This window comes from Cervus canadensis, chromosome 7, assembly GCF_019320065.1.
Source record: "Cervus canadensis isolate Bull #8, Minnesota chromosome 7, ASM1932006v1, whole genome shotgun sequence".
NCBI classification, from domain to species: Eukaryota; Metazoa; Chordata; class Mammalia; order Artiodactyla; family Cervidae; genus Cervus; species Cervus canadensis.
In genome coordinates, this window is record NC_057392.1 from 16,415,699 (window position 1) to 16,437,698 (window position 22,000).

A 22,000-nucleotide genomic window follows, 5' to 3' on the forward strand; every position below is an offset into this window, starting at 1 on the left:
GGCAGCAGCAGGCATTGCTCATGTGACATCATAAGAGACTTCACATATTGGAATCTAAAGAAGGGTACAAATGAACTTATTTACAAGAGAGAAGTAAAATTACAGATGTAGAAAACAAACACAGTTACAGCGGGTAAGGGGAGGAGGTATAAATTGAGATTTGGGGATCGACATATACATGCTACTATATATAAAACACATAATAATAAGAACCTCCTGTAAAACACAGGAAGCTCTGCCCAATGTTCTGTAATGACCCATATGGGAAAAGAATCTAAAAAAGAGTAGGTATATGTATATGTATAACCTAGACAGTGTATTAAAAAGCAGAAACATCACTTTGCTGACAAAAATCTATATAGTCAAAGCTATGGGTTTTCCAGTGGTCAAGGATGGATGCAAGAGTTGGACCATAAAGGCGGCTGAGCGCCGAAGAATTGATGCTTTTGAATTGTGGTGCTGGAAAAGACTCTTGAGAGTCCCCTGGACTGCAAGCGATCAAACTAGTCAATACTAAAGGAAATCAACCCTGAATATTCATTGGAAGGACTGATGCTGAAGCTGAAGTTCTAATACCTTGGTCACCTGATGCGAAGAGCTGACTCATTGGAAAAGACCCTGATGCTTGGAAAGATTGAAGGCAAAAGGAGAAGGGGGTGGCAGAGGATGATACGGTTAGATAGCATCACTGACTCAATGGACATGAATCTGAGCAAATTCCGGGAGATGGTGAAGGACAGAGGAGCCTGGCATGCTACAGTCCATGGGGTCGCTAAGAATCAGACATGACTTAGCAATGGAACAACAATGACAAAAATAACTGATTCACTTTGCTGCACACAAGAAACTAACATAACATTGTAAATCAACCATACTCCAATAAAATTCTTTTTTAAAAAAGATACTTTACACTTTGAGTGAATGGTTGTGTTCTAATGGCTTTCATCATCTTTGATAGTCTCCGGAGGCTCTTTTAAGATGGCCTTAGCCTTAGGACTTCCTGGTGGTTCAGTGGTTAGGAATCTGCCTTGCAATGCAGGGGGGATGCAGGTCCCATCCTTGGTCAGGAAACTCAAATCCCACATGTCACACAGCAACTAAGCCCTCCTGCCTCAACTAGAGAATAATCCATGCACAGAAATGAAAGATCTTGCACGCCCCTGCACTTTCTCCAAGCACTAGACAGGCTCGTTTCAGACCAGGACGCAGCCTGGGTCCTGGACCTGGGACACTGGCGCAGGAGCAGAGCAGGCTTGTAACCTGGAGCAGAGGCTCGGGTCACCTACGGTTCTCATGTAATGTGAAGAAGAGATACATTTTATAAGTACCTCTGAGATTTTTGGAGCTCTTTGCTATTTCAGCAAAACCAACTTGTACACCATCCCCTCATGTAACAGTCTTCAGCAGCTTCTCATCCCACAGAAGCTAAAGACCAAGGTCCTCCCTATGGTCATTCACCACATGAACCCTGACTGGCTCCTCAGCCACTTGGATTTATTGCACATCCCCTCACACACACACACACACACACACACACTTTGTCCTCAGCTAGTCAGAGGACACTGAGCAAAGCTTTGGAAGGACTACACGTCCATGCCCTTATAGTGCTCCCAGGGGCTTTTAGGAGTCAGAGAAGGCCCAGGTCACTTGCAACTACTTCCAAACTCTCAGTATATTTTGAAAATGGAAAAACACCAAAATAGACTTTGAAAAATTAGATTTTGAAAATTTTACATCTAATAAATTAACACTGCAGCCTACTTCCATGCACGTCCACCCCTCCTCCCCCAGTGGACACCCCCCTCCTTCAGTCATGGGCACTGGATCTTTCTGCCTGAAAGGCATTTTGTCAGACTTTTCTCTATCCTTCCCATCCTAAGCAGCATCATCCACTCTCTGAGACTGAGGATGCTCTGCACCCTCACCCTGGCTCACCCCTTTTACATCAGAGCCTTGTGCATATGGCAATTTATGCCTGCCAATCTTTTGAAGACAAAGTCTAGAACTTTCATGTTTATCTTGATCTTTCTTTCTTTCTGTGAACACCTCATGGGCAAGAGAGAGTGAGGCTAAGGGAGCTGGACATCCTGGTAAACTGGCTTCTGGATAGAAAGGGAAGCCTTAACTTGAAGCATTTATTGGTTTCTGTGAGGTTGAGAAGAGATGTGGATAGTGGAGTCTTGTGAGCTGGTCTGAGTGGGCTCCTGCACACCACTGAATTGTGGGAGATGGCCAGATGGTGCTGGAGTGAGAAGGTGGTCCAAGGCTGGGATGAGCAGGAGAAGAGAGGTCAGGAAGAATGGAGGGCGGGTCTGAGGCACAAAAAGAAGCTGCCGATGAAGTTTCTCAGCTGAGGCCCAGGTTCTTGGGCTCCATCCATCAAATGCACCTGCAGGCAGAGTACCAGACTGCCATGCTGGCACAAGCCACTTCTCTTAAGTCATTTCTTAAACTTCTTAAATAAAGAAAATGAATAGTGTCAGCTTGTTAGAATGGAGATCCTGACCAGGAGTTGAGTCTCAACTCTGCTTTACTGTCCTCCTGACAAAGCCTATTCTAGTCACCACTAAAAATAATAAATAATAAAGCACCTCATAACCTAGTGCCTTCAAACAACAATAGTAATTCTGCTCATGGATCTATTCTCTCAGAAATTGACAAAGACAGCTTGAATCTTCTTTCCACGGCATTTTCTGGGCAAGCTCAGTTGAGGTTGGAAGATCCATTTCCAAGTCACTCACTTGACTGGCTGATAGGTGTTGGCCATCATTTAGAAGCTCAGCCAGGGCTAAAGGCCAGAGGCTTTGATTCCTTACATTAGACTCCCAATGTGCCATACACAGGCTTTCTCACAGCACAGCAGCTGAATTCCAAGAGCAAGGATCTCAAGAGAATCAGACAGAAGCAGTGTCATCTTCTGTGACTCAGACTCAGAAGTCACATAATATCAGTTCTTCCATAATCACAGTCAATAAATCCCTTTATTCACTTAGCGAATAAACAAGCAAATAAAAAGCCCCAGAGAAGAGGGAGTGAGAAGAATTGCTACAACATATTATCTAAAACATCCAGTTTTCCTGAAGAATTTCCTGTGTATCCACTTCCATCCCTTTTAAACTCTTGGTGGCAAGATCCGCCATAACACAGCAATGAGCAGAGATGTGTTCGGTCACTCTTATATGCCTTGCTGACAGGAGAAATTGTGCCTTGGATAACTATACTTTCCTGTAGCTTCCACTCATGTAGTCCTTGGCCAGCTCAAACAAGCTAAGGTGCGTTGCTGAGTGGATTAAGAAACCACAAGCAAGGGGAACCACTGATGTCTCTGAATTTTTAAGGCTAAGAATTTAAAGTTGTTGATCTAAATGGAAAACTCTGATACTTTCCTTGTTGTTTTTACAAACGAATTCCAGTCATTCTGAAGCATTTTTCAGGGTAGGCTATTGGAACCATTCCAACTTGTGTGTCAACAATCTTCTTGAAGTTGAGCTAGACCAGAAGTTTCATATCCACATTGTAACTCAAGTCCTTAGGAGTGACTGGCGTGAATCCTTGTATTTCATTGCTTTAATTCACACTTTTTTGGTTTACTAGTAAATTGAACTTCTCTTCACCAAGTGGAGTTTTAAAGTCCTTTTCTGGCAACTTCCTATCCATATCCTTTGTTGATTTTAAAAGTAGGAACTCCTTAGCTCTGCCATTATGCTGTTGCTGTTGTCTCAGTAGCTCATTTGTAAGAATTTTTGGATATGCTAGACTTTGACATTGCCTTATAGATATGTCTCAAAAACTTACTGTATGCGTCATACATACTCTAATATATGTCTGAAAGTTCTTTATTTCTGTCACTAGGAGGTGAAGCTTAACTCCCCTCCTGTTATGTGTGGGCTGGACTTAGTGACTCTCTTCTAATAAATAGAGTATAGAAAGTAGAATAGAAATGGAAAAGCAATAACTTGAAGGTGGAGAAAACTGGCAGATATCAATTAACCTAGTGACCAAAGCTGATGTCACCAGTATTAAGTCATGCTGACATCATACGTCTCCTGATAAATTGTGATGAGACAGACACATCACTTTTATGGTATTCTTACAAAAACTGGTTTGTCCCCCAATTTTCCCCCAAACCCCATTGAATCAGGAGAAAACACTGGCCAAATCCAAACTGAATAACTTTTTACAAAATACCTGACCAATATTCTTCAAAACCACCAGGAGCAACAAGGACATGTCTGATAAACTTAAAAGTTTGATAAACAGGAAATGATTGAGTGCAATGTGGAATCTTGGGACATCAGTGAAAAAAATGACTTACATTCAAATGAAGTTTAGTTGATAGTAATGTATCAATGTTAATTTCTTAGTATTGATAAATGCATAATAATTACATAAGATAACACTGTGTGTATGTGTGTGATCAGTCATGTCTGACTCTTTGCAACCCCATGGACAGTATCCCACCAGGCTCCTCTGTCCATGGAATGTTCCAGGCAAGAATACTAGAGTGGGTTGCCATTTCCTCCTGCAGGGGATCTTCCTGACCCAGGGACTGAACCCGAGTCTCTTGCATCTCCTGTGTCTGCAGCTGGATTCTTTACCACTGTACTACCTGGTAAGCCCCAAGATAACACTAGGAAATACAAATTTTAGAATTTTTGTTCTATTATGTGAAAAATACCATCAAAATTTTGATAGCAATTGCACTGAATCTGTAGACTGCTTTGAGTAGGATGGGCATTTTAAGATTATTCTTTTCCAATCCATGAGCACAAAATATCTTTCTATTTCTCTTCAACTTCTTTCATTAACATCGTAGTTCCCAGTGTATAGGTCTTTCACTCCTTGGTTAATAAAAATGTGGGCATCATTGTCTTGTTCCTGATCATAAAGGAAAATCTTTCAGCTTTCCACGATTGTGTATGAACACAATGTTAGCTGTGGACCTGTCATATAGCCCTTTATTATGTTGAAGTATGGTCCCGCTATACTCATTGTGTTGAGTGATTTTATCAGAAATGAATGTTGAATTTTGTCAAGTGCATTTTTCTGCGTCTATTGAGATGATCATATGATTTTTATCCTTAGTTTGGAAATGCAGTGTTCACATTGACTGATATGTGGTTATTGAACTATTCTTGCAAACCTAGAATAAATCCCAGTTGATCACGAATAAAAATAAATTTAAAAAATGAAAATGCCCAGTTTTCACCAGTTATGAAACATGCAAAGAAATAGAAAAGAATGGTCATACAGGAGGAAAACAGCAGGCAAGATGAACTACCCAACAGAGCCCAGATGTCAGACTTAACACACAAGGATTTCCAAGTATCCATTTCATATATGTTCAGTGAACTAAAGGAAACAGTACTTAAAGGAATAAAGTATAAAATGTCATATTAAATGGAGATTATCAGTTCAGTTAGTTCACTCGCTCAGTCACGTCCGACTCTTGCCAACTCCATGCACCACAGCACGCCAGGCTTCCTTGTCCATCACCAACTCCCAAAGCTTGCTCAAACTCAGGTCCATCAAGTCAGTGATGCCATCCAACCATCTCATCCTCTGTCTTCCCCTTCTCTTCCACCTTCAATCTTTCCTAGCATTAGGGACTTTACTAATAAGTCGGCTCTTTGCATCAGGTGGCCAAAGTATTGGAGTTTCAGCTTCAGCATCAGTCCTTCCAATGAATATTCAGGACTAATTTCCTTTAGGATTGACTGGTTGGGCCTCCTTGCAGTCCAAGGGACTCTCAAGAGTCTTCTCCAACACCACAGTTCAAAAGCATCAGTTCTTCGGCACTCAGCTTTCTTTATGGTCCAATTATCACATGCATATAAGACTACTGGAAAAACCTTAGCTTTCACTAGATGGACGTTTGTCGGCAAAGTAATGTCTCTGCTTTTTAATATGCTGTCTAGGTTAGTCACAGGTCTTCTTCCAAGGAGCAAGTGTCTTTTAATTTCATGGCTGCAATCACCATCTGCAGTGATTTTGGAGCCCAGAAAAATAAAGTCTGACACTGTTTCCACTGTTTCCCCATCTATTTGCCATGAAGTGATGGGACCAGATGCCATGATCTTAGTTTTCTGAATGTTGAGCTTTAAGTCAACTTTTTCACTCTCTTCTTTCACTTTCATCAAGAGGCTCTTTAGTTCTTCTTCACCTTCTGCCATAAGGGTGGTGTCATCTGCATATCTGAGGTTATTGATATTTCTCCCGGCAGTCTTGATTCCAGCTTGTGCTTCCTCCAGCCCAGCGTCTCTCATGATGTACTCTGCATATAAGTTAAATAAGCAGAGTGACAATATACAGTCTTGACATATTCCTTTTCCTATATTTGGAACCAGTCTGTTGTTCCATGTCCAGTTCTAACTGTTGCTTCCTGATCTGCATACAGGTTTCTCAAGAGGAAGGTCAGGTGGTCTGGTATTCCCATCTCTTTCAGAATTTTCCACAGTTTATTGTGATCCACACAGTCAAAGGCTTTGGCATAGTCAATAAAGCAGAAATAGATGTTTTTCTGGAATTCTCTTGCTTTTTTGATGATACAGAGGATGTTGGCAATTTGATCTCTGGTTCCTCTGCCTTTTCGAAAACCAGCTTGAACATCTGGAAGTTCACGGTTCACATATTGCTGAAGCCTGGCTTGGAGAATTTTGAGCCATACTCTACTAGCGTGTGAGATGAATGCAATTGTGTGGTAGTTTAAGCATTCTTTGGCATTGCCTTTCTTTGGGATTGGAATGAAAACTGACCATTTCCAGTCATATGGCCACTGTTGAGTTTTCCAAATTTGCTGGCATATTGAGTGCAGCATTTTCACAGCGTCATCTTTCAGGATTCGAAATAGCTCAACTGGAATTCCATCACCTCCACTAGCTTTGTTCATAGTGATGCTTTCTAAGACCCACCTGACTTCATATTCCAGGATGTCTGGCTCTAGGTGAGTGATCACACCATTGCTATTATCTGGGGCATGAAGATCTTTTTTGTACAGTTCTTCTGTGTATTCTTGCCACCTCTTCTTAATATCTTCTGCTTCTGTTAGGTCCCTACCATTTCTGTCCTTTATTGAGCCCATCTTTGCATGAAATATTCCCTTGGTATCTCTGATTTTCTTGAAGAGATCTCTAGTCTTTCCCATTCTGTTGTTTTCCTCTATTTCTTTGCATTGATCACTGATAGTTTCAGGTGAACAGCTAAGGGACTCAGCCATACATATGCATGAATCCAATCTGAAATAAGTTCATATACATGTCCAAGAATCCTAACTAACCCCAGGCAGGATAAATGCAAAGCCATATTGAGATTCATCAGGGTAAAAATGCAGAAAGAAAAAGAAAACATCTTCAGAGAAATCATTAAGGCCTTGATTGAGAAAACTATATTATATTCAGGGATAGACGAATATGCAAACATCTAGATGATACATAGATATATTTTGTTGATACAGAGCAACAATTTGCTGAGTGAGAAAAAGCAGGTTATAAAATTATACAGTGTGATTTTTTATTTTTTGTAGGAACAAATACACTTAGATAGGTACTATATGAAGCACTTAGCACATTAAATGTCAATCACAGAGAAAGCACTCCACAGAGGGTAGCTATTCCTGGTTCTTTTGTTGCTGTTGTATTAAGCTCTTTAAAAAAATCCACCAGGCTAGACTGACATTATCTGCACAATTTGTATCAGTCATTGCATGCTCATCATTGAAAAAACATATTAATACTCAAATTTACTGCCTCTAACTGAAGTGTTCCCCTACTCAGCCTTTGCTGAGTAAACCAAATGGTGTGCTTACTCCCCAAGAAGGAACATTCCCCAAGAAGGTGAAGCTGCCCAACAACCTGCTCGGAACCCAAACAAGAAGTGACCAGACCACAACAGGTGAGCAAAATGGGCTCTCTGCCCCAGAGCTTCCTCCCAGAGAGGCAGTTGATAGTGCTGCTGGCTGCCAGTCACTTGGAGGCCCACACCAGCTACAGAATGTGCTATCAGGTTTGCCTATTGCTCCCTTTCCTAAATCCTCCCTCCCCACTTCCCCTGGTCACTATAGGAATGCTCTTCTGGGAAGATACTTAGTCTTGACTGGGCAGACAGGTGTTGGTTCCTCTCTATCATCTTCCGTCTGAAGCTAAGCTAAGCCTTGCCTATTTCTGTCCGAGATCACTACAGCCTGACTCTAATGTTGAGTGTAAACTAGACTCCTCCAGTGTCCTCCACCCAGTCAACTATCAGATCAGACCCCTGAACAAAACTTTGAGAGTACCCCATTATGCTCTGACACACCTACATCCCTACAATCATAACCTCCATTTAAATTACCCAAAGAATGTATGGCTATCTGGTTGACCACTCACAACATGACAAATAAGGCCAACAATGGATAGTTTGTTTCCTTTCTGCTTAATTATAGTACCCTTATTCCAATTGTATGATCATTGTCCTTCAATTGTTTCTCCTACAAAAACAACACATTCTAATGGCTTCCCTGGTGACTCAGCAGTAAAGAATCTGCCTGCAATGTAGGAGATGTGGGTTCAATCCTGGGTCAGGAAGATCCCCTGGAAAAGGAAATGTCAGCCCTTTCCAGTATTCCTGCCTGGAAAATCCCATGGAGAGAGGGGCCTAATGGGCTATAGTCCATGGGGGTTGCAAGAGTTGGACACAATTTAGCAACTAAACTGCTACCACTATCCATGAAGTGAAGTGAAGTCGCTCAGTCTTGTCTGACTCTTTGTGACCCCATTGACTGTAGCTTATAAGGCTCCTCTGTCCATGGAGTTTTCCAGGCAAGAGCACTGGAATGGGTTGCCATTTCCTTCTCCAACCACTATCCATAGTTTAAACCAATTTAAAGAGCTAGTCTAGGAACCCAACTCATATATATTTTTCCTGTGGGGGAAAAATGTTCAGCAATAGCTTATACAAATCAGTCATATTCAAAGTATTGCCCTCGGTGAACCTAATTATCCTAACTTTCTAAATAACTGTTCATAAACTTTTATAACCTGACTCACTTTTAAGAAAGAGACTTCCTGTACTTGATGGCTGTAAATAAATGAATCCCAAAAGGTTTAGGCAGATTGTAGAAGAAAGATAATGTTACATATGGGCAAACATTAACAAATGAAAATAATAGCATTATATTAATAACAATTCTTTAAGCATTATAAATAAATATGTACAGTCATTAGCATTGACTCTAAACACCTGTCAATTATTCATAAGTGTTTCCAATCCTAAGAAAATATCCCACAGTAAACAGATGCTACAAACTGAGATTCAGTGGAAAAATTCTCAACCTTATTCAATCTAAATTTTCTAGGAGTGTCTCCCAAGGATTACTCATCACCCTTTATATCCTTCACTATAATTTATAATTCTCTGTTATTCTTTACACTTTAGGTTTAGCAATAGACATTTCATTACTAGATAAGCCCATCTGATTCAGATACAACCAAGGTAATTAATAACTCATAATATGGTGGTTATTTGAGGTCAGGATGATGATGAATCCTTAGCTAGAATTTGCTGAGTAGTTAGTAATCTTTGCAAGGAGAGTTGACCTTCTCCTACATTTCTATATTTGGGAGCTGTTGGCTTTTTAAAGTTTTGCCTGAGCCAGATATCATTTTTGTAAGCCTAAGATATTATAGCAATACTGTCTGTTATTCCTATGATTCTTTATACAACATGAGGAACAGCTTTTTTTTTTTAAAGTTGAATGCAGACACAACTGAAACAAAAGTGGGTTCCATAGAGTCGGTTTTCTAGGTGACATCCATCTGATTTAGCAAGCAAATATAGATTCTTGTCAAAAGGAGTCAAAAATTACATACATATGAGCTTCATAAAACCAATCTATTCTTCATTCAAATGACATAATGTAATATCTTCCTGAGATACCATGTAACTATAATCATGAAGAAATTTTATGTCTATTTTTAACTGACCATAATAATAATAAATGTGAAGAGAGATTTAGATATGTATCTTGAATTCATTCCAAAGCTCAAGATTGATTTTTCTCTAACTGGAGAAAAGTACACCAAAAAGAGCAAGAAAATTTCTCCTGAGGAGCAGGAATCCTATCAACCTTTGATTTTACACCCTAAGGGCTATTAAACAGTCATGGGCAAAGAGATGTTCAATAAAGCAAAATGTTTAAAAATTCATTCATAACATATCTTTGTGGGTTTTGTCTGGTTTTGGTTTTTGGAAGGAATCAGGGAAGGCGGTGATTGAGGAAAGATAATAGGTGAATTGGGAAAGACCACCAGGGCAGAAAACAGTTAACGATGAAAAAAAAAAAAAACAAAACAAAACACTGAAGAACCTAGAAATGTACAATCTCAAGAGTGACTAAAGGGGCAGGATGGATGGGGATCTGCCCTAGGTAGATCTAACTGTAACAATGTTCTCTCCCATTTGGGAGAGATAAGAACAAAAGAGGAGTAATAACCCTGATGAAAATCCCAACATATAATCCCTATTGTGCTTACTTTTCCCTACCAGAGAAAAGGTAACTTTCTACTTTATCTTCTTTAGAAGAACGAAGCAGGCACAATCTTTAACACTGCTGATAGCTCTGAACTACTTTAGTTGATTTGCATACAATAATTATTTACTTGATTAACAAGCTCTCAGCTAAATTGTCCTTTCAACCCTTAACAAGTTGAAAATTATATAAGATTCCTCTTCAAAGGAAAGGAAATTTTCCCAAATAGGATCTATTGCTAACAACAGAATACAATTTTCCATTTAGTTTCTTGTACTGAGATTTAAACTGGTTCCATGATGAAGAAGAAGAAATTCTTTTGGAACAGAGCTCAAAGAAGCTGAGAAATCTCAGATGTAGCTATCACTGAAAACCCAGAATTTTTAAAATTTAAGTATCCTTAAAGCTAATACCTTTAGTAAAAATTCTTAAAAGCAGCAAGAAGACAAAAAATAAAAGAAAGCTATATATTCCCCACAGAGGTGGAAGTTAACCTTAAAAAAAAACAAATAAAGCAGAGTGATTAGAATTACAAATGCTTTATGTAATAGGCTAGCAGAAATGTATCAAAATTTAATGTTTATGATACATTAGGCACGTTCCCTTGTGGCTCAACAAGAAAAAACCTAAATCAACCAGTTAATCTATGAATAAAGGGAATTTTTTAAATCAATTTAATGAATGTATCACATTTCCAACCTAAAAGATCTTCTCTACACTACTGACAGAATAGCTAACATTAAAAAGGATAAATGAGTGGATGCAGTAAGTAAGTGAGCCTAAAAATAAAATGCACTGTATCTCAAGGTAGCAAAATGAATACGGTGCCTGGACTGGCCCATGCCCACTCACCAGATATCCGACTTTGTGTCGTAGCCTTGGTGTTTCAGAGCCTCCGGGCTCATATAATGGGGAGTTCCAGTTAAAGTGGTGGCTAGATCACAGGATCCCATTAGGAGTCGAGAAACTCCAAAATCCCCTTAAAATAATAATTAACTTCTATGAATACTTAAAACATGAAAACCAGTACTATACTGGAAATTAACAACAGAGTGCCTAATTTGACGATTTTAATACACAATCATTCATACCATGTTGAAGAAAAAGTTATACATTTTAAATTATGTAATATTGGTGAAAAGCTTTAAAAATAAAAGCCTTATAAAAAGAAGAGTTTGATGATAGGAAAGTGAATTACGTAAGCTAAAACTGCTTTTTTTCCTGCTATTAGGGAAAACCAACAACTTGAAACAAAAAGATATTTCAAGCCTGATTAACAACAAACAGAATGATTCTGGAAGCATTGAATATATGATTTACAATTTTATCTGAGTGAGGGGGGAATTTGTTCTTCATTTACAATAAAGAAGAAATTTTAAAAAAAAACCTGAGACTTTTCAAGAACATGACTATGAAAACTTGAATCCACCAGTTTCAGTATAATTGCCTAATCTGTTGATGGTTTTATGTCTTCCCCTCTAAGAACATCTTACATGAAGATCAAACAGTTCTGTAACTGTTAGGAGTATAGATACAGTTCTAAAGGAGAACTCGCTATATCAACACTTTAATAATCTGTGATAACTCCTAATTGCTTATGATAAAATAAACCCGGGAGTAGGAAACCTATAGTAATCAAACTACTAAAACAAGTCTAATCATTTGCTAATGGTTAGCGCTTGGCATGGAATAGGAACTCAAAAGACATTTGTTGGATCTACTAATAAATAGCAAATGTTTTATCCCTCAGTTTCTATCAGATAAGCAGGAACAATTGGTCTTTTTGCTGCTATTGTTGTTGGGCACAACCAATCAAGCACAAAAATTTAAGAAGTTTGAGTAAACCAATGATTATTCTACCATTTTTAGTTACTTTATATTGCAATTTGATATATAATAATAAAATCTAGAATATATTCTTTCATGGAATACATATTTTAAAATCTTACCAATTTTAAGTTTATTATTTTTCAGAAATATATTCTTTGATTTCAAATCTCGATGAAGTATCTTCCTACAGAAGGAATAAAAGGATATTCAAATTAATGCAAATATAAAATTTTAAAATCCAAATATAAGTTACATATATGAATGAATGTGAAGTGATTCACACATAAATATACATTCCCGGAAATATATCTTTCAATGTTTGAAAGCTTCAAAGCCACAACATAGCTTAATCTCACTGAGAAAAATCAAAGTTTCAAAACAGATACAGGGAAACACGTAGTTGAGAGAAGTGTGATGTACTTCCAACTATTTCAATAGGCCCGATTTTATCGTGCTTTTACACCCAGTTCACAGAGTAGTTATCATGAAGCTTTATAATCTACTATATACTATATAAAATGTATTACATGGTATATATATCTTATATATTCATAATATACTATATATATTAAATATTATAATCCAATTGTTCACATTTTACATACATGCAGAAAGAATGTTGATGATGGCATTTAATAATAGCTAACATTTAAGTAAACAAGTAATGTAAATTATGTCAGTGAAAATTTCATTTCTGAAATTATGAAAACTAGACACCTAGAAAACCTTTGCTTAAAAAAAACACCTAAAAATGCTGAGTAAAGTATATGAGTGTCTTCATATATAAACAGCTGAGTCCACAAGAAAATGAAGCAAATCCTTGAGGATCAGGCACAAAGAAAACCGAAAAGCAGAGGCAGCAATAGCTGCTGATTTCTCAGCAGCTCAAGGGACTCATGACCCACAGGAGCCAAGACCTGGAGCCCACGTAACGTGGAGAGTCGGAGCTAACAGAAATGTATAGAGTCTGAATCCCATATGTGGTCCATATCTTAAGAGAAAATATAATCCAAGAAACAGTCATTCACAAGTAAACAAAATCATAAGCTTATCTGTACAGATCTGAACTTTGAGTGGAGGAAAAAAATATCTCCCTTTGTATTTTTTAACCATGTGTCTGCTCACTTATATTTGGAAGTCAAATATGCTCTATGGCTTTAAGCCATCCCAACCCAAGAAATTAACATAAAAGTTGGTTCTCTGCTGTTCATAATCTCTTGGGGCATCTGGCAGAAGCAAATGCAAACTGAGTCAGCAGATAATATATAATAAAATTAAACCCCTGAGAATTTCAGATAACTTAATAGGATACAAACTATAAAATGAACGTATTTCAAATGACTAAAACAATAAAGAATAGAAAACATGAAACAGAATACTATCCAAAAAAAAAAAGATAATGCTGATTTGAAAAACAACCCAACAGAATATCGAGGGGAAAAATGTGATCATGCCAAAAACAACTCAAGACTGAGACCTCAGCTTTCAAATATGATGGGATTCCCTGGTGGCTTAGATGGTAAAGCGTCTGCCTGCAGTGTGGGAGGCTGGGGTTCGATCTCTGAGTCAGGAAGATCCCCTGGAGAAGGAAATGGCAACCCACTCCAGTATTCTTGCCTGGAAAATCCCATGGATGGAGGAGCCTGGCGCGCTACAGTTCATGAGGTCGCAAAGAGTCGGACACGACTGAGCAAGTAACACACACTTTCAACTGTGATGAAGTAAGTCTATACCACACTAAATCACCTACCTTCAACAGTTGTGCAGAGAACACTGCAAAATTTAAACAATGTAAAGTCTGAGTAAGTTTTTAAAACAACTCTCTGAAGATATCAGAGATCAGTCAAGGTGAACAAAGGTAGGCAGCACTTGAGGGGCCAGAATCTAAAAGAAGGGAAATACATGGAGATGAGCAAGCACTTCCCACTGCATTTTCCTCTGGGGCATTGGCAGAGCAGAGTGTTGTGGCCAGAGTTTGCAACAGTGTCACTGGGTTTGGAAAGCAAAAACCTAGAGCTACAAAGGCAGCCAGGACTCAAGAGGCAAATTCTCCAGAGAAAAGGGAACAAAAGAAAACTAAGTCTGACATTCTGAATGGGTTTTAACCTGAGGCACTTGCTGAATCCTAAGAAGCTCAGGGGCAAGACATGCAGGAGAAAGTAGCTGCTAAGAGGCAGAGCTTTCAGCAGATTCACAAAGCTGAGTAGGGGTCTAGGTAAATAACTAAAGTCTTCAGCTGAATACTCTGAACACTGGAAATAAAAGCAAACGAAACAGACCAGTCCTCAGAAACCTAGCCTTAACTATCTCAGTCCTAACTGTATTAAGGTGATCTGCAACTACTACCAGCCAGAAAAAAAATCATATCCTCTCGAGAGGAACATAATATCATCCAACATGTCTGCACTATTCTACATGTATCGATTGTCCAGTATTCCCTCAAAAATGACCAGGTATGCCAAGAGACAAGACCAAATGACCAAAAACAAACAACAAAAAGAATCAAATCCATATGTGATGACCCATCTATTGGAATTGGTGGACATGGATTTTAAAGTAACTATGATATGTTCAAGGAAATAAATGACACAATGAGAGAACTAGATTCTATAAAGAGTTGAATGTCAATTTTAAAATGGAAATAAATTACTAAAATTAAGAATTCAGTAGATATGTTTGAAAACAGATAAGACATAGCAAAAAAGAAGATTTAGGAACTGGAATAATGGTTAGTGAAAAATGTAGTTCAAGTATTGAAAAGGCGACCGCGTAACTGCCTCCAAAAAGACTTATGCCACCATGCCATGCCTTGCCAGGATGGCTGCTGGCAGTGTCCCTGACCCCGCAGCAGGCCACTGTTGACCCACACCTCTGCCAGAGACTCCAAAAACACTCATAGGACAGGATGAGGGCATATCCTTTTACTACACCATCTTTGGAAAGGTGGAGATTTCTGACAAAATGTGGTCCACTTGAGAAGGAAATGGCAAACCATTTCAGCCTTCTTTCCTTGAGAACCCTATGAACAGTATGAAAAAACAAAACGATATGAGACTGAAAGATGAACTTCCTAGGTCAGCAGATGTCCAATATGCTACTGGGGAAGAGCAGAGAAATAGCTACAGAAGGAATGAAGAGGCTGAACCAAAGAGGAAATGACACCTGGTTGTGGATGTATCTGGTGGTAAATGTAAACTCCAATGCTGTAAAGAACAATATTGCACAGGACTGGAATGCTAGGTCCATGAATCAATGTAAATTGGAAGTGGTCAACCAAGCCTACTGTCAACCACCCCAAGAGTGAACGTGACATATTAGGAATCAATGAACTAAAACGGATGGAAATATGCAAATTTAATTCACTTGACCATTGCATCTATTACTAAGATATGAGTAATAAGATCTATTACTAAGATATGTCTAAGGCAAGAATCCCTTAGACAAAATGGAGTAGCCCTCTTGTCAACAAAAAGAGTCCAAAATGTAGTACTTGGGTGCAGTCTGAAAAACAACAGAATGATCTTGGTTCATTTCCAAGGCAAACCATTCAGTGTCACAGTAATCCAAGAAATGGCCCAACAACAAATGCCAAGAAGATGAAGTTGAACAGTTCTATGAAAACCTACAAGACCTTCTGAACTAACACCAAAAAAAGAAGCTCTTTTCATCATAGGGGACTGGAATGCAAAAGTAGGAAGTCGAGATATCTGGAGAAACAAGTTGGCCTTGGAGTAAAAAATAAAGCAGGGCAAAGTCTAACAGTTTTGCCAAGAGAATGCACTGGTTATGGCAAACACCCTCTTCCAACAAAACAAGAGAAGACTCTACACATGGACATCACCAGATAATCAATACTGAAAACAGATTGATCATATTATTTGCAGCCAAAGATGGAGAAGCTCTATACAGTCAGCAAAAACAAGACTGGGAGCTGACTGTGGCTCAGATCATGAACTCTTTAGTGCCAAATTCAGACTTAAATTGTTGAAGAAAGTAGGGAAAACCACTACGCCATTCAGGTATGACCTACAACAAATCCCTTATGATTATACAGTGGAAGTGAGAAATGGATTCAAGGGATTAGATCTATAGACAGAGTGCCTGAAGAACTAGGGGTGGAGATTCATAACATTGTACAGGAGGCAGTGATCAAAATCATCCCCAAGAAAAAGAAATGGAAAAAGACAAAACGGTTGTCTGAGGAAGACTTACAAATAGCTGAGGAAAAGAAAAGAAGTGAAAAGCAAAGGAGAAAAGGAAAGATATGTCCAACTGAATGCAGAGTTCCAAAGAACAGCAAGAAGAGATAAGAAAGCCTTCCTAAGTGAAAAATGTAAAGAAAAAGAGAGAGAGGAAAAAAAAAAAAAAACAGAATGGGAAAGACTAGAGATCTCTTCAAGAAAATTAGAGATACCAAGGGAACACTTCATGCAAAGATGGACACAATAAAGGACAGAAACAGCAAGGACCTAACAGAAGCAGAAGATACTAAGAAGAGGTGGCAAGAATACACAGAACTATACAAAAAAGGTCTTAATGACCTAGATGACCATGATGGTATGATCACTCACCTAGCATCAGACATCCTGGAGTGCAAAGTCAAATGGGCCTCAGGAAGCATCATTATAAACAAAGCTAGTGGAGGTGATGGAATTCCAATTGAGCTCTTTCAAATCCTAAAAGATGATGCTGCTTAAGTGCTGCACTCAATATGCTAGCATTTTTGGAAAACTCAGCAGTAGCCACAGAACTTGAGAAGGTCAGTTTTCCTTCCAATCTTAAAGAAGGGTAATGCCAAAAAATATTCAAACCACTGCACAATTGCACTCATTTCACATGCTAGCAAGGTAAGGCTCAAAATCCTCCAAGTCTGGCTTCAGCAGTACTTGAACAAAGAATTTCCAGATGTACAAGCTGCATTTGGAAAAGGCAGAGGAACCAGAGACCAAATTGCCAACATGCAGTGGATCATAGAGAAAGTAAGAGAATTCCAGAAAAACATCTACTGCTGCTGAATTGACTATGCTAAAGCCTTTGTTGTGGGTCACAACAAACTGTGGAAAATTCTTCTAAGAGATGGGAATACCAGACTACCTTACCTGCCTCCTGAGAAATCTGTATGCAGCTCAAGAAGCAACAGTTAGAACCCAACATGGAACAATGGACTGGTTCCAAATTGGGGAAGGAGTATGTCAAGGCTGTATATTGTCACCTTGCTTATTTAACTTCTATGCAGAGTTCATCGTGTGAAATGCTGGGCTGGGTGAAGCACAAGCTGGAATCAAGATTGTCAGGAGAAATATCAATGGCCTCAGATACACAAATGACACCACCCTTATGACAGAAAGCAAAGAGGAACTAAAGAGCCTCTTGATGACAGTGAAAAATGAGAGTGAAAAAGTTGGGTTAAAACTCAACGTTCAAAAAACTAACATCATGGCATCTGGTTCCATCACTTCATGGCAAATAGATGGGGAAACAATGGCAACAGTGACAGATTTTATTTTCTTGGGCCCCAAAATCACTGCAGATGGTGACTGCAGCCATGAAAATAAAAGACGCTCGTTCCTTGAAAGAAAAGCTATGACCAACCTAGACAGCATATTAAAAAGCAGAGACATTACTTTGCCAACAAAGGTCCATATTGTCAAGCTATGGTTTTTCCAGTAATCATGTACAGATGTGAGAGTTGGACCATAAAGACCAAGGGTCGAAGAAATGATGTTTTTGAACTATGGCGCTGGAGAAGACTCTTGAGAGTCCCTTGGACTGCAAGGCAATCTAACCAATCAATCATAAAGGAAATCAATCCTCAATATTCATTGGAAGGACTGACGCTGAAGCTGAAGCTCCAATACTTTGGCCACCTGATATTAAGAGCCAACTCATTGGAAAAGACCCTGATGCTGGGAAAGATTGAAGGGAGGAGAAAGGGACGACAGAGGATGAGACTGTTGCATGGCATCACTCTGAGCAAACTCCAGGAGATAGTGAAGGACAGCAAGCCTGGAATGCTGCAGTCCTTGGGGTTGCAGAGAGTCAGACACGAGTTTGCAACTGAAGAACAACAAAATTGAAAAATAATATTGATACTTAGACTAAGCAAGTAGATGATGAGTTTTAGATATAACACATTAAGAGCTACCACATATATAAAAATGTAAATAAGAAAATCACCACTGGATATTTTATGAACAAGACAAACATTATGTTAGAAAGCAGTTATGGGAAGTAACTGGCTGGAGCTGTTGTAGCAGAACAATTATTTCTATGCAACAAACCAGATATCAAGATACTTGATTAAGGTTTTTTTAAGTATAATTTATTGACTTTGTGGTTACAGTAAGCAAAAATGGGTCCAGAAAAAAAGGTCCTGTCATGTACTTTGTTAGTATCCTTTCCTTTGAAGTATATAGAAATCAAATCCAAGAAATAACAAGGTGACTAGCAATTTAAGCAGTTGATATAAACTCTTTCTTCTAAAGATAGCTCTCAATAGCTCTCCACATATGTCCCTGTCATTTCTATGTTTCATGATCCCCAAGAGATTTAAGTGCCCTAATTAAGACCAGATGACAGTGGTGATCAAATCCATGGTTGAGCTTTTGCCTCCATCTCCCCATCAGGCTATTCTTCATACCCTCAGCCTCCAGGACCACAGCAGAGTGAGGTCTGTGGAGGCAGCTACATTGGGGTTTTCTCAGGCCCTGAGCCAGAGTAGGACGGTGGAGATGGTGTGGACAGTTCAGTCTCATTTCTCCTTAAGTCCTTATCTGAGTAGTTTCTGAAAATTTAGCTCCCGCCCTACAGACCTGTGTTCATCTAACAGGGTTTTGGGGTGGCCTGCAGATTCTCCTTGCCAAAGGTGCTGGCGCAAGCAATGGCGCTGTGGTGATGCGTGGCCCAAGCAGTCCCTGTTGCTGCTCTGGGCCACATGGCCACTGTCCTAGATACTGAGGCTCGTGCCTGGCTTCCTCTGAGTGTCCTGGGCCCCCAGGACCATGATGAGCCTCTATGCTGTAAGCCAGGGGTGATGTCAGGTCCTTCTCGAATGCAGCTACAAAGTAGGAGTTGCTGACACCTGGAAATGGAGTGGGGTCTCCTTGGAAAAAGTGATATAAGGACATCCTCAAGAAGTGGGAGCCAAGAGAAAGCAGGAATCTTCCACAACACCACAGACACAACTTCTCTCTACTTTCCCATCTCTAGACCTGTCTCCATCCCCCATCACATTTACTGACCTGGATTCCCAAGTAGGTCCTTTCCCTAGGAGCCCCACTATGTTAAAAATGAATCCTCATACGATCTTTTGGGAAATAGCCATTTGGGCTTCCCAGGTGGTGCTAGTGGTAGAGAATCTGCCTGCTAATACAGGAGACATAGGTTTTTATCTCTGGGTCAGGAAGATCCCCTGGAGAAGGGCATGGCAACCCACTCCAGTATTCTTGCCTGAGAATCCCATGGACAGAGGAACCTGGCAGGCTACAGTCTGTAGAGTCGCATAGAGTTGGACACGACTGAAGTGACTTGGCATGCACCAAGCTGGCTGGGGAAAGGTGTGAGCTGCTAGGCGAGGAGGCACTCACCTTAGGGAAAGTGAGGAGGCACTCACCTTAGGGAAAGTGAGGAGGCACTCACCTTAGGGAAAGTGAGGAGGCACTCACCTTAGGCTTGTTCTCTCCTCCACTGTGAAAGCACAAACGATGTCAGCAAATGAGCTCTCTTCAGAGAGGCTGCTCTGTATTTCATCTTAGAAAATCTAGGCTAACTGAACAGAATCGCTTCTGTAGAAATGAGCTGGGGCGGGGGAGTTTGTGTTGTTTTGTGGTTTCTGTGTTATCTCTGGGGGCAAAAAAGAAGAAGCAAGACAATGTCTCTGTCCCCCAAGGACTTCCTTCATGCCCAGTTCTGCTATGGCATCCAGAGAAGATGATATTTCAAAGACTGGCCATTTAATTGAACCAAAGAGAAGAAAGGCTTTGAGTCCCTCCTTTACTGATCCAGCTTATGGAGCATTGCAGGAGTTGGTGACAAGCCTCACAGGAAACAAACACCGTTAACAAACTTAGCTCTGTCTATGTGCCAGAGGTTCAGGCCCAGGGGGAGGAAGGAGTTTTAGTGCTACATTCTCAAGATAGCTTTCAGTGAACTGTGAATATTTTCAGCTTTTAATATCATTATTTATAAGTGTGTATGCCATATGCCATAGATTTAGAATATTACAAATGTATAAACAAACCAAATTAAATTAAGCACAGGAGAGCTCCAAAGGACTAAACAAAATCTTCATTTCTTCTGTAACCTCATTCTTCCTAGCTTTTCTAGGGTCTTCTTTATATCTTCTGCCCCTGCACTTTATTTATTTATTTATTTATTTTGCTTTTTAACTAGATTTATTCAGGAATGTGGGTATAATTTTATAACAAAATTTTTTCAGTGTAATTTCAATAGTAGAATAAATTAAATATAAGAAACCATTTGATCAGACACAGAAAAAACATTAATGTAAATCAATATCCTTCCACAAAACAAAACTAAAAACATCCTTAATATTCTAGGTAGAGAAAAAAGCTTCCTTAACCTAATGAAGTATATTTACTAAAAGCACAGAGTAAACAGTATTATAACTAATAATAAAACATTTCAAGTCAAAAACAAGATAAGTATGCACTCTAACACTATTTCTATTCAGTGATATATGAGAAGTCCTAACCATAGTAGTAAGACAAGAAAGAATACATTAAAATTTTTTTAAAAGAAGAAAAAATTGTTATTGTATATTATATGATTATTTGCACAGAAAATCTAGGCAAATTGACAAATTTTAAAACCAACAGAAAAGTTCAAGGATTTTTCTGGATATAAAACCAAAATGCATATTTTAAAACTGTATTCCTAAAGATGAACAGCAAATAGCTTGGAAATGTAATTTTAAAAATATCCCATTCATGATAGCAACTAAAAATATAAAATATGTTTAAGTATAGATTTAACAAAAAATGCAAAAGGTTTTATAAAGAAAATGATAAAGTTTATTGATAGGAATTAAATGAAGAAATCTACTCTATTCATGTGTAGGAAGACCCAGTGTTATAAAGATGCTAATTTTCTATACAATAATCAATAAATTCAATGTAATTCAAATCAAAATCCCACAGAATTTCTCCAGCTTCTTTTTTTTAATTAATTAATTAATTTATTTTTTCAGTGGGTTTTGTCATACATTGACATGAATCAGCAATAGATTTACACGTATTCCCCATCCCGATCCCCCCTCCCACCTCCCTCTCCACCCGATTCCTCTGGGTCTTCCCAGTGCACCAGGCCCGAGCACTTGTCTCATGCATCCCACCTGGGCTGGTGATCTGTTTCACCATAGATAGTATACATGCTGTTCTTTTGAAACATCCCACCCTCACCTTCTCCCACAGAGTTCAAAAGTCTGTTCTGTATTTCTGTGTCTCTTTTTCTGTTTTGCATATAGGGTTATCGTTACCATCTTTGTAAATTCCATATATATGTGTTAGTATGCTGTAATGTTCTTTATCTTTCTGGCTTACTTCACTCTGTATAATGGGCTCCAGTTTTATCCATCTCATTAGAACTGATTCAAACGAATTCTTTTTGACGGCTGAGTAAAATTCCATGGTATATATGTACCACAGC

The 22,000-nt window shown here is 39.0% G+C and overlaps 1 protein-coding gene across 12 annotated transcripts in view; it reads right to left on the reverse strand.

The window, feature by feature from the left end:
- NEK11 (NIMA related kinase 11) overlaps positions 1–22,000 on the reverse strand; it is a 275,458-nt gene that overhangs the window by 168,151 nt on the left and 85,307 nt on the right. For all 12 annotated transcript variants that reach the window (XM_043474428.1, XM_043474425.1, XM_043474430.1 and 9 more), the window contains 2 exons: positions 12,454–12,518; positions 11,357–11,483 (listed from right to left, as the gene is read on the reverse strand). In XM_043474428.1, coding sequence (XP_043330363.1) covers positions 11,357–11,483; positions 12,454–12,518 — 192 coding nt within the window. The remainder of the gene's footprint in view (positions 1–11,356; positions 11,484–12,453; positions 12,519–22,000) is intronic.